At 39.5% G+C, this 19,945-nt stretch overlaps 1 protein-coding gene across 4 annotated transcripts in view; it reads right to left on the reverse strand.

Moving 5' to 3' along the window:
• The window catches only part of sorcs2 (sortilin-related VPS10 domain containing receptor 2), a 305,555-nt gene that overhangs the window by 14,228 nt on the left and 271,382 nt on the right, over positions 1-19,945 (reverse strand). For all 4 annotated transcript variants that reach the window (XM_040140283.1, XM_040140282.1, XM_040140281.1 and 1 more), the window contains exons 10-14: positions 16,289-16,435; positions 13,532-13,634; positions 10,106-10,182; positions 9,718-9,809; positions 2,643-2,750 (exon numbers count right to left, since the gene is read on the reverse strand). In XM_040140283.1, coding sequence (XP_039996217.1) covers positions 2,643-2,750; positions 9,718-9,809; positions 10,106-10,182; positions 13,532-13,634; positions 16,289-16,435 — 527 coding nt within the window. The remainder of the gene's footprint in view (positions 1-2,642; positions 2,751-9,717; positions 9,810-10,105; positions 10,183-13,531; positions 13,635-16,288; positions 16,436-19,945) is intronic.

Raw genomic sequence — 19,945 nt, forward strand, 5'->3', positions numbered from 1 at the left:
CACTCATTAACAGTGGGAAATTTGTTTCTTTAGTTCCTCTCCTCCTCATCAAGAGCTGAGGAGGAGAAAACATTTCCAGTGTTTGCAAGCAATTTCCAGGAGAGTTTTGGTGCTGAATGAGTTTAGATGCGAGGATTTCTTTGAGGAAAAATGTGTATGTGTAAGTATGTTGTGCATGGTGCAGGAAACTTAAAGAGTGAATATGGTCTGTCAGTAGCAGAATATATTAATCTGGCATGATAAGCTCATTCAGCGGCATGTGCAGTACAAGCCCAGTTAGAGTCTGTCTAGTCTCTGATATTTGACCAGCTGTCATTAGTATGAGTGGCGGTCGATCTCTGCTCTCCCACCTGTCCTTGGTGCTAAGTCACTGCTCAAAGACTTCATTATGAGATGGCAGGCTGCGCCGTCAAAAATCGAAACTCCATGGCAAAGAAATAGACCCTGGCTAATCTGTCTATGAGCTGTCCTCAACACCCCTCTTTGGACACTGACACTATCTCGCTGGAGCCAGATGGGCAATGTGTGTGTGTGTGTATATGTATATATATATATATATATATATATATATATATATATATATATATATATATTTATACACGTGTGTGTGTGTGTGTGTGTGTGTGTATGTGAGGGTGTGTGTGAGCCCAGAAAGTGTGTGTCTGACCACATGGCAGATAATAGTGACTGAGTCTGAGTGTTCAAGTCTCTCTTCCTTGTGCACGGCTGTCTGTCTATTAGTGTGTGTGTGTGTGACCATCTCTTTGCCCTTCTCAGCGGATTACAGCTGGAAGCCGGCCTTATCTCTGGGACAAGGCCTGGAGTCTGAGATGATGTGACAAGTCTCACTCCAGCTAACTTACTGATCGAGAGATTGGGAAAAGAGAGAGGGAGAGATATGAACCCATGAAGCCAACGTCAAAGTTTGGGTCTGAAGCTGCAGATAGCTGAGGTTTTGTGTCAATATTTAATATTCTTAATTTTGAACATTTTCATGCCAGACAATTTGCCAAATGGAGGTTTGTGCCTCACCAGAAGTAGACTAAAGGACAAAAAAATCTCTTAAAGTTCAAGACAACAATAACAAGAACACTACACCGATCAGCCAAACCAGAAATTAAAACCAGTTATTAGTTTCAATGTTTTGGCTGATCGGTGTATAAGTCTACAGCCATGCTAGAAGCGTTGGGAGGCTCTTGATTACACACCAGAAATCAAATCAAACTTTGCTGTCCTTAGATCTGAACCACTCGTGGGGGGAAAAAGCACATTTTGGCCTTATTATGTATCCTTTCCTATTACTTATCCTAACTATCCTTTAAAATGGTAACATGCTAATATTTAAAATTACATGTCATTGCTTAATTAACAGGCTGAGATGTTTAAACAGGTATTTAATGGTATTTTAGCATCTTAGCAAAATAAACATTTACAGTATGTTAAACATTAATTCTTAGTATGTAACGTTTAGCATGTTGTCTTGTTAGCATATTGAAATTGTGACATTAGCATGCTCAAATGCAAACATTTAACATTTTAGCCCATTAGCAGTGTAGCGTTAATCCTGAAGTACAGATGAGGACTATCCTATCATACACTGAGGTCCTGGACAGGTGGAAAATTTGACATGTTCATTGTGCTAGATGAGTAGTCAAGGGATCACCAGTCATTTAGATTCATTTTCTGTTTATACATATCTTTGCAAAAGTAAATCAATTCAACATTTAAGATATTTCATTCTGGATTAAAATTGTTGAACTGACCGACAGACCACATGACAGTGCCATGAGCCTAGCTGGTGGTATGGCTCAAAAATGCTAATTGCACAACACGTTCAGACTAGGGGCTTAATTCCTCTAATTAACTTGTGTAGGCCTACTAGTGATCATTTCTATAATATATGCAATCAGTCTAACAACCTGCATCATATCAAATGTGCATGAAACTGGCCAATGTCAGAGTGTTAATGAAAGAACCTACAGTATACAAGACTACTGTACTGGTGCAAGCGTGGTGGAGAAGGACAGAGAGGCCAGCAGAGAGACAAACAAACACAGCGAGATAGAAACACAGAGAGCACAAATACAGAGTAGAAATGTCGAAACAGAATGCCTGAGAAGAGAAAAGGGAGACGGGGAGGGAGGGCAGAAGGCACATACGGGCTTCCTCTCCCATCAACCTCTGATGTAACAGCAATCAAACCCTCTGGAGGTGGCGAGAGAGGACGGCTTTGGAGTGAGACTGTCTGCTGTTACTGCCACAAAATTGGGCCCCCCCGCTCCAACAGATTGAGAGGGAATTGTTGTGATCAGAGAGAAACTTGAGCTCCCTTACATGTAGTGAACTACAAGGCAGGGCTGCCCAGTCTGACCCGCTTAGACAACTCATGTGAACCCAGCAGAGAGCGGGTGTTAGGGTTAAATTATAGGAGGTGTAGGAATTACCATGGGTTTAATTTCTGCTTCCACAGAGCTTTCTCAATTCAGTATGCTGTAATTTACACCCATACTTGGATTGAAGCTCTGACTTGGATGCTTTCAAACCACTTACAATCAATTTAACTAAACCTATATAGACATTTCGTGTCATTATTCCGTTAGCGGTTCTGAAATTTCTCCTGTTGTAATTGAGATTTCACTTACGTCATAACCAGGGTCTCGTCTCCTGGCTCGCTCAGGAGTCCATCAACGAACACAGAGGTGCTGGTGAAGTTGTGAATGGTCCACGTTTGTCCTTCATCAATACTAAACCTGCAGACAAAGAGGAAGTGTTCACATTCAACAACACTCAAACAGAGACAATGATGAAACTCTCATCTGTTTTTTTTAAAACAGCCTTGCACTAGAGTTGGTAATGGCTATATCACAAATAAAACACCCCCAAGGATTTGACCATTTACTAAACCCCTCCCATTGTCCAACTGCATTTAAAGAATTCTGAGAACGATTTTTTTCTTTGTGGTTTTCCAAAAATAAAACCAGTATAAGCAATGCATTAAACATTCTGTGTATCTGCTCTTTCATAATCTGTGATAGATAGCATGCTTTCTAACTAGCTTACTACCTGCAGTAGTAAACAAGCGTTACTTCCACGGCCAAAGAACACATTATTAACTACATTAGGCTGTGCGGGGTTACAGCCTATGCTGAAATAAAGCCACATTGATGACTAGTGCATCCACTCGTCAGTATTTCCCCACTGTGTGCATCAGAGTTTAGACTAATATTAGCAGCTCTGCCCTTCTTTTTATTAGATGTTGGGAGGTTTACCCAGGCCAACATTACCTGAGGTAGCGTTTGCCAAAAATATCATCCTAAAAACCTTTCATCATGTAGCGTCAAAAGTGAAACCATACTGTTTGATGTATATGCTTAATTATTTAAAGTAAACAACCAAACAGGTTTAAGTCTGATGTTGAATTTTACTTGACATAGTTACAATGCTATCACTAACTCATTGCAATACAACAATGCTTCCTTTCATTTCCACGTCTTCTACATGCACATCAACTCGTGAAAATGCCTGAGGCAATAACTTTAGCCATTAATATTTAACTTTAGTCTTTTAGCAGGATATCACGTATCGTGCATTTGGAAAGTATTCAGACCCCTTCACTTTTTTCACATTTTGTTAAGTTGCAGGCTTTTGCTAAAATTGATTTAATACAGTTTTTTCCTTATCAATCATCACTCAATATCCCATAATGACAAAGCCAAAACAGAAAATTAGAAATATTTGCACATTTATGAAAAAGGAAAAACTGAAATATCACATTGACAAAGTATTCAGACCCTTTGCTATGAAGCTTGAAAATGAGCTAAAGTGCCTCCCATTTCTCTCAATCATCTTTGAGATATTTCTACGTTTTGATTGGAGTCCACCTGTGGTAATTTCAATCAATTGGACATTAATTGGAAAGGCACACATTTGTTTATGTAAGGTCTCACAGCTGACAATGCATATTAGAGAAAAAAAACAAGCCATGAGTTTGAAGGATTTTCTGCCGAGCTCAGAGACATGATTGTATTGAGGAAGAGATCTGGGGAAGACTACAAAAAAATTCTGCTACATTGAAGGTTCCCAAGAGCACAGTGACTCCATAATTTGTCAGTGGAAGAAGTTTGGAACAATCAGGACTCTTCCTTGAGCTGGCTGCCCAGCCGAACTGAGCAATCGTGGGAGAAGGGCCTCAGTAAGAGAGGTGACCAGAACCCGATGGAATTTGCAAAAAAGCACCTAAAAGACTCGGACTATGAGAAACAAAATTCTCTGGTTTGATGGTACCAAGATTGAACTGTTTGGCATCAATTCTAAGCATTATGGCTGTAGGAAACCAGGTACCACTCATCACCTGCCCAATACCAACGATGAAGCATGGTGGTGGCAGCATCATGCTGTGGGGGTGTTTTTCAGCAGCAGGGACAGGGAGACTGGTCAGGGTTGAGGGTAAGCTGAATGGAAACATGTACAGGGATATCCTTAATAAAAACCTGGTCCAGAGCGCTAAAGACCCCAGACTGGGGCGAAGGTTCACCTTCCAACAGGACAATGACCCTAAACACACGGCCAAGACAATGCAGGAGTGGCTTAAGGATAACTCTGTGAATGTTCTTGAGTTGCCCAGCCAGAGCCCTGACTTGAACCCAATTGAACATCTCTGGAGAGACCTGAAAATTGTCATTCACCGACAGTCCCATACAACCTGACAGAGCTTGAGAGGATATTCAGAAAAGCATGGCAGAAAATCCCCAAGTCCAGGTTTGCAAAGTGTGTTGTGTCATACCCAAGAGGACTCGAGGCTGTAATTGTTCCCAAAGGTGCTTCAACTAAGTACTGAGTAAAAAGTCTGAATAATTATGTCAATGTGATACTTCAGTTTTTACTTTTTAATAAATTTGCAAACATTTCTAAAATTCTGTTTTCGCTTTGTCCTTATGAGGTATTGAGTGTAGATTGATGAGGGATAAAATGAATTTAAATGATTTTAGCATAAGGTTGCTACATAACAAAATGTGAAAAGTGACATAATATTAATTTTAAATGGAGTGCTTTATACGTCTCCTGAACATGAGATTATTTTTCATGTGTAACAGGAAAGATGAAGAATCTGAGACATAAAAAGCTATCTGCTGTACTTTATTCACTGTCCCGACGACTCCTGCAGTCAACAGTGGCAGCAGGGCTATTTTTTGTACTATTAGATTCAGTGTGACTTACACTTTCCAAGGATATTATTATCTCAGATGTCCACATAAACGTCCATAAACCTTCTTAGACATCACAGAATAAAGACACTCCTTATAACTCCAGAACTTGCCTGAGAATCACCACATTTTTAAGTTTGCTTCATTGTTACAGTATCAAAGTAATTCACTGATAGTTGTTAGTAAATCCAATGGTACATAGCAAACCAGAACTGTTAATGGTGAATTTGCCATTCTTAATTTTCCATGTTAACAAATGTAAACAAATATACGCTAAAAAACAGAACTCAAGTTGTAGCCCAAGCTGTATCCATGGCAACATTATACTTCCTGTTTGCTTTTTGTCACTCAAATCTGGCAGCACTGGAGTTCTTGGAGAAAGACGGGGAAGGCATGCAGGAGATGGCTATGACTGTAGGTTTTTCACCCATGTGGTCAGTTTGCCCTTAGAAGTGATTGGACAACACAATGTATGACCTTTTTCTTTGAAGCATACTGAGGCCTTCAGGGTCTTTCATACTGATGAATCAAATTCCATCAAAAAACTAATAAGTAACACTGTTTTCAATCAGTGATTGAACTGATAGGTTACCCTTGAGCAAGGCATTAAATCCCCCATTTGCTCCATAACTCATCAACTGGACAACTACAGCCTTCTACACGCCGAACGTCCTCAGTCACCTATCCAATTATATCCCATTTCCTCCAGCTAATACCCGAGGAATTATTAGAAATGGATGGAATGATAACACTGTAATCAAACAGATTAGTGGGCCAAACCTATAGTTATGCTCCATTCCACACACCAGCATTTAAGTCATTCCTTCAGTACTATGAAAAAACCTAAAACAAGACTTATTCTACGTGGAGCTAATCATAAATCTTAAATGTACATAACACAATCCTGTCCAGCTGCCATGTTACAGAGGCATCTCATTTATCAGCCTGCTAGCTTTTCATAATTAAGTGATATGAATGCCTTGTGTGTTACCCAGTGTAAAAAAACTTTGAGTTTGAGTGATCTGATGAGAGGAGCTGAGTGATCTGCTCTAAAATAATTTGATTGTGTGTGCGTATACATGCACAGCTGTCACTTTTAAAAGTGGAAGTGGCAGTGAAAATGAAACTGCTTTGAAGCACAGAGTTGTAGATATCCTACCCCCACATGGGTGCAGGGTGTAATAATTTTGGAGAGTCAAAGGCACTGAAGAAGAGTCAGGTAACAAGTCTTGTTTTCAGGATGTGGAGAGAGGTTTTAGAGTGTCATGAGTGTCTAAATGTGGATGACTTAACTTGAAGGAGCATTTTAGGTCAAGAAGGGTACCTAACAGAGACAAGTACTGACTCTCCTCTAAACTCCTCTCTTGCTACAGCTTACCATGTCCTCCATCTACCTCTGTCTATTGCTGTTAATCTCTTTCTCTGTCCTTCCAACCCTTTCCTTGTTTTTATCACCTCTGCTTCTTTCCGTCTGGGAGGTTAACCTGGGCCACACAGACTCATTAAAAGCTTTTTAAGGAGTAGTAGTAGACATTGCGCTGCAACATCCTCTGTTGTTTGGAAGGTAAGCCTGTTGAAGCTCTGACCACCCCCAGTATTTGGGCTCAATAAAAGCAATGATGTCCCGATTTGTTTCAATTTCGATTTTGATTCACAAAGTCTAGAATCAGATTGATTTGCTTTTGGTTTGATGTGATTAGATTCAATTTAAATTTTGATTATTCATTTCATAAAGCCCTTCTCAGAAATTATTCTGGAAACTTAAATTTCTTCTACATTCAACAAGTGAGCAAGACTGTTTCCCTGAAAATAAAACTGTGTACAATGCACATTATCAGCTAAATTGTAAACATATTGCCCAGCTATAATACTGTTAACCAAGGATTTATTTCCCTTTGGAAATACAAAACAACTAAAACATTACAAACCTGTATCTTTTTAGGCCTACATGTGAAAAACAGTTGAAAGAGAATAATAAAAAAAACCTGCACCACTTACAAGGGCTACATTATGCATATTTTAACATCAACTTTAATGATCACTTTGAGCACAGACAGGACAGAAACAAACTGTTAAGTTTGGAATCATCCAATATAAACGTTACTCTGAGGAGTACTAGACTGATGGAAGGAGCAAACAGACAGCAATAGTTAGCAGCCCAAACCAGATTACTTGCCTGGATGCAGTTAATCTTTAAGCTTTCAGCTTTGGTGACGCCTGTGGTTACTGGTGGCAACAGGAACTGCATTTTAACAATGCAGGTCCCAGAGTTCTATTCAGAACTTCAGAAGGTGAGCAGCAAACACAGCATGAGCAGCTACTCCATCAGAAATGCCAAAGAAAGGGGCCATTGCTGCCCATGAATCATGAACCATGAAACCCATGAATCTCCGGTTTGAGCCTGGCAGGGATCTTTGTTGCATATCATCCTACTTCACCATGATAGGAAAAAATGGTAGCATCAAAAAGGGACATCGCTATGAATGCTTGGTCTTCCGTACTATATTCAGAGCTTCACAAGATATTTTGGGCTGAGGAGCAGCAACACTTATTGTGATAAACAGAAGGCCACGGCTAAGTACTGAGACTCAGAGCCTCTCGTAGCAGAGCTGCTAGCTCAGCTACAACACAGATATCCGCACAGTGACTCTCTCAAAGGGCCATAAATGTGCTTTTAGTGACTGTCAAAGATCCAACAGACTCTGTGTCTTTCTGGGTTATCTGTTTACAGCACAGCCAAACAAACTGTCAGCTAACTTCGAGCCGTTCAAAAAATGCGGCGCATCATGGCTGGATTATTCACTTGGGGACCCCAGGGCAAACATTTGCTGCTTGGAACCCCAGTGTTCTTCCCCTCTCTGTGCACTGTGTAGAGTAATCCTGGGATGCTAACCGCCCCCAGGTTTGCTGTGTAGTAATTTGATTAAACACAAATTAATTTAAGAATATGCACCTAGAGAGTAAGAAATCGGCTGAAATAATAAAGGTCTTAAAACTACATAGTTTCACAGGGCTCCTCTTCAGATCGGGGCCTTATCATGATGATGATGTGTTCTAATGGTTTATATTCCTGTATTCCCAAACGCTACAAATAATCAAGTTACCACAAAAGAACTGCCAAACATTGAGTTTTTGGGGGCCCCTCGAGCTGCAGGGACCCAGGACAGTTCCCACTTTTGACATGGTAAAAGGCCTAAAACTTTATAAAGTCTACTAAATGATCTTTTACAAATCTGTTGGAGACCAGTTAGAGTTGCGACACTGACATAACTCATTCCTTTCTACAAAAGTGCATGGTGTGACAGAGTGCCAGTATAGCAAAGTTTTACAATAGAGCTGAATAATTAGAGCAGGTGTCCAACAGAGACACATAATAAATCAGTGGGCAAAATATTGGAGTAAAATGGCTCTTCCATCATTAGTTTCTTGGCTTCAGAACAATGCTTTTTCATCCTCTCAGCTGAGATGTGTTGCTCTCACACACAACACTGTTCTCTGTTACGGAGCAGCAGAGAAAGAAAGTTATTGGGGGTCACGGAACTCAAATGAGAGGAGAGTTTCTGGCTTGAGAAAGGAACACAGAGTTTGTGAAGCCAGAAATCTCAGCGATTGATGAGGTGATAACATTACGGTTGTTTTGTGTGATGAAGTGGTATGAATTGTTTTTACTTCACTTTTAAGAAGTCGTCCTTTTACGGAACACTTTCTCATGCTTTCACGATTCTCTGTGGATCTTTGTGGGATGTTTTTGCAGCACTGCCCTGAGCCTTTGGGGTTATTGATTTAACTGAGGCATTAGGGAGGGAAAAATGTGAAGGACAACACTCCACGGTCTTTGACTGAGAGACAGATGAGGACCCTTCTAAAAGGTCATTTGATTTAGGTCTGTGATAAACGTTTTTCTGAGTACTCCCTTATCTATGGTTTTCTCATTATTTCATCCTTATTTATTAAGGTCGATGAGATAACATCTTGCTGAGCTTGAAATTGTCTGCATGAGCTGGGAGAGAGGGGGATGATCTTAAATGATTTTGAAGGTTACAGTGGTTGACTGGGGGACTAACTGATCTTTCCTCTACCGTGGAAATATATAAAATGGCTCAGTGGGTCAGTTCTTTCATAATTTTGGTGAAACAACCCCTTAATTATGACCTCTAGATTTTGACTTTTTTTGCCCGCATTAGGCTCCCATTATTTTAACATTTATATTTCATCTGTCTTATTGGTCCTGTTATTTTGGCAATCAACGGTAAAGTACTTTGAAGGGCACTAACATGTATGAAATGTGTAATACAAATAAAGATTTTTGATTTATTGACTGAGTTAAAGGCTTCTGATGATCCAATAGTACTGATCAAGTCCAGAATAAATAATTCAATTAACCTGCATAAAATCCATCATATCAGACATATGGATGACACTATATAGTTTTAATAAAAAGTCAATAATATAATGAGCTCACCCTTCCAAAGGATGGGCTACTATTCCAATGGTGACCTAACGGTGATCTTACTTGAGTATCTTGAGGGGAATAGAGGTGTCCTTGATGGCAACAATGACCCCACCGTGGTCCAGGTACAGGATGTGATGCTCTTCCTCAAAAACCTTCAAGGAAAACATAAAAGCATTGGAGGTTAACTACAGATAATGTTACTAATGCCATAATTTATTTAAGTTAGTCCAAATCGTGAAACGTAAAAAAATGTTGGTTCTTGAAAGAGCCTTACTTTGCTCATTTAGTTTGGAGTAAAAGCAAACTAGACCGATATTTAGTTGGATTTTATATGTCCTGAGATTAGGAAACTTTGGCAGTGTAGTGAAGGTTAGGAGGGGAATGGCGAAGAGGGAAAGGAATGTTGGGAGAGAAAATAGAAGAAGAACCAAGGGAGGACATGATGTACCTGTCTCCATGTCTTTCCGCAGTCTGAAGTGATGTACATCTCCTCTTTATATTCCACTAGCTTGGAGCCAAGGTTACCTTAAGGAAAGATGAAGAATTGAAAGTTTCATCAGGCAGGGAGGCTTACATGAGGTGTGTGTCATTAACAGATACAATGAGGGGGAAGAACACAGACAGAACAGATGTGAGGAGACTAGATAGTGAATTATCAAATAAAGAGGAACTCAGACAGGAAGAGGATTAAACCTTAGAACCTTTTTATTGCTTTACTTTGCTTTTTAAAAATTGACCGGATGGGAAGAATGGGCCTTGGAGAACTGTATAAATTGAAAATCCATTATACAGTGGAAAAGAAAGGTTTGCTTAGCCTGATCAAAGCCTGCCATGGAAGATGAAGGAGGGTGCTTTTCCCCCGCTAATTCGTAACTGTTAGAAACAAGATATGTGGAGGCCCATTGTTGCCCAGAGAGGGTAGACACAAATGATATAGTTATTTATTAAAAATGTGACTTGCTTAAACCAAATGATGAAACCGTCAAGTCAAAATGATAAGAAAGTAAGTCTGAGACAAAAAAAATCAAAAGTTGTACATACTTAATTTTGACTTGGTAAAGCCCCATTGGTAGAAAAGTATTAAAGGGTAACCCTTTCCATTGCCACAAACTCTGCTTCCACATTTGATGACAGTAACAAAATATGGAAATTACAGTAAAGCATTGTTGTTTCAAGACAAATCTATGACATGTGAAAAGGAAGTTGAAAGTTTTAGTCAAAATATATTTAAGGGAAAAAATGGTTGATTTTGCAATTATTAACATTATTCTTACACATAGAGCAGTGGGGCCTATGGGACCCCAAACAATGAGGAAGTGAAGCCAATATCCACAAAACAGGGTTAAAACGTCCACAGTTTGACATTTTATCTCATACATTTGACTAATGACATAATTTAAACTTATGATTTTATAATTTAACTTAAAAAAACAGAATCATTTTAATAATTAATTCAAAGTTATTATGTCATAATTTTGACTTACTTCTTTTTCAGAACTTCTCACTTCTCGGAAGTAAACTGAACTCGATGTGTAAAATAAGTGGAATGCCCCTTTAAAGTCATATTTTTTTGTATTTTGACTTTTGAGTGAATATTTCTAAAATTTGACTAACCATTAGTATTTTTGTTTTTCACACACCTAACAGTTTTTTTTTCTGGCACAACTGGGCTTCCATATATAAGGCATGCCGTATTGTAGGCAGTTCACTTACTTATCTTTATTCAGTTTTCAGGACCCGTGTTTTTTTGCTTTCTGTGTGAAATTCCTGCACATAAACAAACATGGTGAAGTATTCAATAAATAAAATTGTTCAGTGAACTGTGCTCTCCTCAGGCATGAAGTAGTGAGGTTTTATATTTCACCATTGCACAGACAGAGAGAAATAGTTGTGTCTCTTCCTGGGGTAAATGGAGTTTTGTCTCTGTAGGAGTGGCGTTTTTTAGCTCAGCCACAAGGACTGTTTGCGTATAATAGAGATTTATTGTAGGGGCTGCATACAAAAGCACACCAACGCGGCCTGACACAAAAAGACACGCATGGGCATAGACATGTAATACACAAACACTGCCGCATGCAGTATTATCAGCCCACAGTCCCTCTTGTCCATCGTGTCTAGATATGACTTAGTTAGTTTTGATTTACACATTAAAATAAATCTAACATGCTTATACAATTAAAAATTACATTTCTGTTAATTGCCACATTGCGGGTCATAACTGTGACTTTATACCATGATACTAAAATCAAAAGGCAACACCTCAAGTATGGTTCTATCTGATTTTCCCCAACCTATGCTGACTCAAGTGACGTCACTTGAGGACATTTACGAGACACAGCTCCCCGTGGAGCCACAAAAGGCTTTATACAACTTTTTTCAAATATGCTTTAGTACTCCCCAACACCTGTAAACACAGGTGGTTCTCCTTTTTAGACTGAAACAAAAATAGCTTTTGAATAGATTGCCAGGAAGTTTGGGCAAAGATTCATGTTCTCTTAACTTTTCATTTGGTGCCTAAGTACAGATTGACATATCTGTTGGTACAGCATAGGTGATAGCCCATTTGATGAACAGATGTTTGGTAAATCCTCCTTACATTGGACCAATAATTTTTATCTCTGTTTATCTCTGAAATGTTTATCCGAGGTTCCTGATGAAATACTATCTTTCATAGCTTGGCTAACTTGCAGTTTAGCTATTCAGTGTCGATGACAGCTAAAGACAGTGACAAAACCAACAGTCCACCATGGACAATGTGTGCTTTACTTGACCTTATCCTTGCATCTTCAAGGTGATGCCAGTTGTAACTGTACTTAACATGGAGAAGTTAGATTTCTTTTTCCTTTCTTATCTTCCTTCATTTATGTAAGAGTTTCTGTACAGTATGATTCTCTTTTCCCTATGCTATCAGTATTTACTGTAGGTAACTGCTCAATCCTTCATGTCTTTATAACAATGAAAGTACCGTTGCTGCTTCTGTAAATGTAGACCTTGGAACAGAATCACTGACTCCATCAATTAATGACAAAAAAATGTGGAATACTTAATAAATAGTGCGGTACATACTGCCTCAAGGAAATAGTCATATGCCCGCACTCTAAAGTCCAACACTACCAGCCATATAAATGAAACCATTACAACCTTAAATAGTGTTACAAACTCACTTGAGTATTGTGTAACAAAGTTTAGCTTTAAGTAGTACAGGTGGTGATTGACTTAATTAAGTTTTCCCCTCAGGGCTTGCTATAGCGGTATGTGCTCGTTGCTGAGCCCTTCCAGTACTTCAAACACATATACAAAGCCGTAGAAACCTTGACAAACCTGTCCAATCTACTTGATTCAACTTGGCTGCTGCTGATACCAGCTCTCGGACAGACCCGGTGCACTCAACACTTCCTGTTCATGCTGAACTGCAGCCTGTATGCTGAGGGTTGCCAAGAGAGCGACTGGGAGCTTTGGGGCTCGTCGGATTTTGTTGGCCTCCCAGCTTGTCAGTTGGTTGATACTACTCTCTGCTCCTTTGGAGGGACTTACCTTTGCAGTTTAGTTAAGTTACACGACTTTTAGTGCTTGTTAGTGTAAATAATTGCTTTGGATTTTGATTTAGATCATTTTTATTTCCTACTACTGTCACGATACAACATGCATAAAAGTTGTTAGAGATTTGTGTATTTATTGTAAAAATACACACACACACACACACACACACAAAACATTTAAAACCCCAAACACACATAAATTATCAGCTTTATGTAGCCTGCAGCTTGATGTTTTGGGAGGATATTGAAGTGTTGTGTTTACTTTCCACTTGATACCAACATATCATGTTAGTGTGTCCTGCACTCTGTGGCCTTTTTTTGCTCTGGAGACTCACCGGCACCCATGATGAGACCTGGAGCAGAGTCTTTGGTGTGGACAGTCCCAGACACGTAGGGGTTGTCCGCCCAGCGCAAGTGCAGGTGGAGGTGACAGTCTGGCTGCAGAACAGAGACATGCAGACACAGAATTCAATTGAGGATAAAAATTTCACTCATCCAAAGCATATACACTGATCCACCATACCATATGTTGTTTCACAACTTAGTACATCCAAGACTATCCAGTTTAACGCAAGAAGAAAGCTTTGGGTACTTCATTTGGATGATAGGTGAAATGAAGACACTCACACTTGCTCAGTCATGTTTAATGAGTCTTACCACACAGATACCTGATAATCCTACTGCAAATACAGCTCAGTGTGGGAGTTTCAGTGCTGATGATCAAATTTAACTCAGTGAAAGATATTTAATGGGAGCTAATTCATTTTAAATGAGTGAGTCAGACATGGGATTCACAAATGCAAACATTTGTCAGAAGCCAGGCTGCTCACACTGACACCCACGCTAACGTGCAATTAGTGTGATGTACTTGGTAGGAGGGCGTGTAGCTGTGCTGGTGACTATAAAGAAAATGCCATTTTTACATGTCTCTGTGTTCAGCTCTTAGTACTTTTGTGGCTTGTAAATGAACTTCCTTGGTTTTAGTTGCAGTTTCCTACGTGTCTACTAGTACTTACAGATATAAGCCTTGTTCTACTGTTTATGGATCATTTTCATCCATATCCCAGTGGTGTTAAATTACTGCTGATTTCCTGTTGCTACAAAGATTTTCCAGTAGCAAAACAGTGGGATGCTTTTATTTTGAAACAGCTATAGAACATGCAATGCAAAGTGTCCCTATGTATCATTTATAAGTATATAAACATGAAATAAATGGTTTATAACACACTGAAATGTAGTTTCAAGCAGTATTTGTTAACAACTTTAACTCCTCCTGTGGACGCCCATAAGTGGAGGCCACTGTACAAACAGATAATGACTGACAATATAGTGAAAGACGGTTTTGATGACATAAACTATGTCTTTATAGGAGAAGTTATAATTGTTGACTTACTGTACATTAATAAACACTAAAAATGTCCTTATATCTGCGTGGAACTACATTATTATGCATTATAAACCACTGAATAAATCCTTACATAGTGCTTATAGATGCTAAATAGGGGGGATTAAAGTAAAGAGATGCCAGAGGTCCAGTGCAGTACAGGAGAATTTTTTTGATTAAAGGACCATACCAGTGATTTTAGATCTTTTAGCCTTATACCACAGATAGATAACACTACCGCGCTGGTCAATGCTAGGCACTTTCCAAAGCATGCTATAGTGACATTCCACCACAGTGACAATGTCAATATTACACAGGAATACATAAAATGTATTCATATGAAAATCATTGTACAGACCTGATTTTTAAGGCTGCACCTGTAACACACAATACTGGTATATGTGAGGTGCTGAAATTGATCTTTTAGCATGCCCACATTCTTTACAACCTGCCTCATCTTCTTCTCTGGCTGTTCAACATTTCCCTTGTTCGTTCCCATGCTTTTTCAGACCAACTTTCAGACCATATGTGGTTCTCAGTGTCTCTGCATTAGACTGTCTTCTTCTCTAGTGCTAACAGCACATACACCAATCAGCCACAACGTTAAACCCAGTAACTGGCTTTAGTGTTGTGGCTGACTGGTGTGGCTTTGTGGTACTTTTCATCCTTAAATTAAAGGCACATTGTAGGCATTAATGTCCAACACACCTTATTCAGGCATTACGATAAACTGCTCCTGTTCATAAAAGGGGTCATTACTCTCAGTCAGTCTCTGTCAGGTGGCGAGGTAATGGATTCAGCTGACAGTGTTTGCCTGATACAGTGACGCATTAGATAGCACATCTAGTATTTGGCTATGTCTAGCTCACTGACTTGTGATATCAGTGAGGTCGTGTCTGGGATGTCAGTATTTGAAATAAAGTCAGGTCTCTGACTGATAGATGTAAAGACGTGAATCCAGGGGAGCAGATTGTCTTTGGAAGGTCATTATGTTGAGGTATAGATGAAGCTACAGGGAAGAGGAGGTCAACACTAGAGCAAACAGCTGTGTGTGTGTCTCAGCGGTGGCAAACAAGTCTGGAGTAGATATTCCGCTATCTGTGTCTCCTTTCAAAACTGTCAACTGAATAGAGTGATGGTTCAAATAAAGGACCAGACTCACTCCTCCTTTATCTCCCTGTGAGGTGTGATGTATGGATATCTGACTGCGAGTGACTCATTGCTCTTTGCCGTGTGGCCTCACAGTGGCAACTTTGACAAGATAGATGGAAAAGCTAGGCAGGCATCTCACAAACATTCCTCAAAGTACAACGCTCATCCTTTCTTCTCTTACTTTGTGTTCACATTCTTGGTGGACGGGTCTCAGTATTTTGACTAATTGTTGCTGGTGCAAGATTGCAGTGGCATCACAGTGTGCAGATACTAGGATTGAACATATTGTCTGGTCGTAGTATAATATGGTAGTAGTTGAGAAAGGGGAACGTCTGCAAGAGTTAGCATTATACTACATAAAAGGAAATTGTCCCCATAATTCATGCAAGGTATCATCATTACTTTACATCTAGGGCGTAATGCATTCCACAGTGCTATACTGTTAATATAACATGAACTAACACGCTCGGTAATCTGGCAATGTATCACACTAGAACTCTACTGAGGTAACACACTCGTTAATAAAGTAAACAACTAAAAGGGGGTCAATACTTACTGCTTTGCAGCTAATTGGCTTGCCATTCATGTCAGTGGTAGGTGGGGCCAAGGGTTCCCAGTCTCGTCCTTTGTTATAGGTGATGAGAGTCATCACTTTGCCATCGATCTTCTGATTGGCCAGGAAGACACCTTTGATTCCACGTACCTAGGGAACGAGGTGGATTTACAACAGCTAGGGTTAATCTTGCAAAACATTATCTGAACTGTTGCCACTGTGGCCAAGAGGCACAGGGAAATTCGAAAGAGTAGTGCAACAGTAGCACAAATATAGAAGTAAATTCATAAAGTCACTAAACTGACTCAGAAAAGGGAGCTACAACGCCTCTTAGGTTCGCTAACATTAGTCACCATGAGCTACTGCTTATACCACACACAGTAAAGCTTCAGTGGCAAAACTCTTGCGTTTACTGAAATGAGCAAGAGTTATATTTTGTTGCTTGTTTTACTGCTTATGCTTATATTTTCAAGAGAATTAATGAGCTATTTCTTATTTCAGATGTTATATAGTCTCAGTTTTATCCAGTAACTGGGACTTAAAATCATATTTTCCTTAACATAAACCCAAAACACAAAGTGAGAGGAAAATATGGTGAAGCTGGGTGCTGGCAGTTTGGACTCTTTTCATAAAGAGTCCAAACATAAAACTGCTGTAACTGGATTTTAACTTCAACTTGAACTATAATGCTAGATTTAGAATATTAACCAGAACATATGGGAAGTGCCCTTTAACTGTCGGCAGTGGTTGAAACCGGATTACCCATGTTGCAATAGGTTACAGAGCAATGCATTTACTTGGAAACTGATAGCAAACCACTGACACAGAATGTGCAGGGCTGTAAAAGTTTAATATGCTGAAATCAATACATACTGCATGGTTTTTGCAGCTATCAGGTTGCTAGCTACAGGCTCTGAAGTTGAAACATTAAACAGAGAGATGATGATGAAGACAGCACAGACAGACATTTAAGTAGAGCCAGGCAGCATGTCAGACATGTCTCCCTCTGCAGACTCCCCAAGCTCCATTTGCTATCCATTATACAGCACTGGTGTTTATAGAGTGAAAAAAGGTAATTGTTGAAATCAAAGTACATAAGCCTGCTTCTATTCTCTCTAGACTTCTGGCTTCTCTCCTTTCTGTTTGCACTTCTTCATCTCTCCACATCTGTTTGGCACTTCATCTTTTCTCCTCATTTTCTGCTCCTTTTGCCTCAAGTCTTTATCCCCGGTATGTCGTTTCTCTATCTTTTCTCCAAAACTTGCTTTTTCCTTTTTCCTCCTCTACTTGTTTCATGTCCTCTGTGACCATTTATCCAGAGATCTTGCCAAAACATTCAGGTGACACAGAGATCAAGAACAGCTTGCTAGAACATACAGAAAGAGAGAAAAGGGAAGGCCCAGCACAGTAGTTTCAAGTTCATGCTGAGCCACCACAACACTTCTGAATCTTCGAACAGAAGTCTTCACGATTAATGCAAGATTACTTTCATGAAAAGGAGACATCGTTTGGATTCACTTATTATCCATTTAGGCGGAGGAAGCATGTGTTTGCACATTTTTGTGACGCAAGAACAACAACAGTGATTGTCCAATCATAGCTTGACAACCATAACTTGGCGCGACAGGCCTGTCAAGCTTTGGATTTCTCCACATGCTGAAGTGGTTTTCTTGGGTCTGTAATTAGAGCAATACTCAGTATTTTTTTTTTTTAGCCTTCCTGAGACTTCTGAAACCGCAAATGTTATCATGTCTATGATAACTAGCATACCACCTAGAGTTGTAACTTAGTGTAACTTCAAACGTAGTATATTATTAACCAAGTACATTAGTTTGTGGAGTTACAGGTTACCTTAACAGAAAGCCCTGTTAACTTCTAGCATGTCCACTGTGTCGTATTTCCCCACAGCAAATCCACTCTAGGTAGTTGTTAATGGCTCGGGTTCTTTAAGGAAGGTTATGCTCCACCAACCGGAGTCAGCGTTACTTTAGACAGCATTGCATTGGATAAACACATCGGTTAGTCCTCATCCTAGGAGACTGTTCTCCTTTAATGTTAAAAGTGGAAACATACTGTGAAGTTAAGTGTGTAAGCTAAGCAGTCAAACAGGGTTATATTAGAATGACATAACAGTTTTATATTATAATTTTCATTTTTTTACTTAATCGATAGTATGAGGACTAACTAGCTCTCAGTACAAGAACTGTGTTTTATAACATTATACTGATTTTTTACCTGGGACATGTCCCTTTAGCTTTCGTCTTTTAGTACAGTATCATGTATGTAGCCATCAACTGCATACCCAAGATCTAATTTGCAGGATTTTTTCTCTATATGAGTCAGCTGGAAACATTAAACAGTCAGCCAGCTCCAAATGGAGCTAATATTAGCTTAATTAGCTAGCTAACTACATCTGTTTTCTCATAGGCAAAATCAGTGGTCGCTGCCTAGAAATAAGGACCCTGCTGTTGTCTACCGCTGTCTGAAATCAAGGAGCTTCTGTTTCAGAAATTACAGAGAATTCTGAGTGGTGAATCTGCCACCATTATTTTTATAATGGAAACAGCTTAATGTGCCATGTGAGCAGGGAAAACTTCTGTGGCAACCTCCAGGATACCTAAAGCTTGTTTTATGTGATAGTGGGTTCGACTAGGCTGGTATTAGGGGTCTCTTTCCGAACACATATCGGCTGTGTAGAGTTTATTTCTAGCTGAGTCTCTAATAAAATTTAGGACAAATGTTTTCTTTTTACTCCTTTGAGTCTTGTTCATGAATGAAAGTGAGATGGATTATGAGACTGACGGGAGGATTGGTGTGGTGTCTGGTGTCATGAAAGTGTAAGTTTCAATCCACACCTCCACCATGACTTTTGATTTGTGACTGAAAATATGAGACTTTGGATGGTGAGATGAGTTTCTTTCACATGGTGTTTGGGTTGAGTTTTAGAACTCACTCTAAACCACAGGCCTGTGTAAGAAACCCACTGTTTTTGGCCAAGAGGTAATACTTAATTACAGTTTTGTGGCAATGTCACACTGTGATTGAAATAGCACAGTCTGAAAGACAGACACCTCTTTTTAGTGTGACTGAAGACAAACACAAGAGTCGCTCAGGATGAAAACTGAAATGCTCAGTCCGAAAATGCTCAAACCGAAATGCTCAGTCACAAGACCAGCCCAAACACTTTGTTGTATATCTAAGTGGTACAATTTGTCTTTGATTATTTACTGAGTTAGTCCACTTGACAGCAAACGTTTACATTACTTATCTACATCATTGATAATGGCCCCGGCTACTTTGCTTATTAGCCACCAGTACACAAGACAAGTCATCATGGTATCTGAACATTGCAAAGAGTCACATGACTGTGTTTCTTTGATTACCTCATGGCTCATCTTGTCCTAATACTTAAGATTATCATATCTTCAACACATCCAATGAAAAGACCCAAACCAACAATCGATGTATCCCAATAATAAGTATTGTGTGTGTCTCCAAAGCCTGATATATACTGTATCTTATTCCCTGTTACCATAGAGCTCCATTGTTGACCCAACACTATTAAAAACAGTGAATCACATCATTGCACTGGTTGACATGTTCCTTCATTACCATGAACACACACACACACACACACACACACACACACACACACTGTTG

Source organism: Xiphias gladius, chromosome 12 (genome assembly GCF_016859285.1).
Source record: "Xiphias gladius isolate SHS-SW01 ecotype Sanya breed wild chromosome 12, ASM1685928v1, whole genome shotgun sequence".
NCBI classification, from domain to species: domain Eukaryota; kingdom Metazoa; phylum Chordata; class Actinopteri; order Istiophoriformes; family Xiphiidae; genus Xiphias; species Xiphias gladius.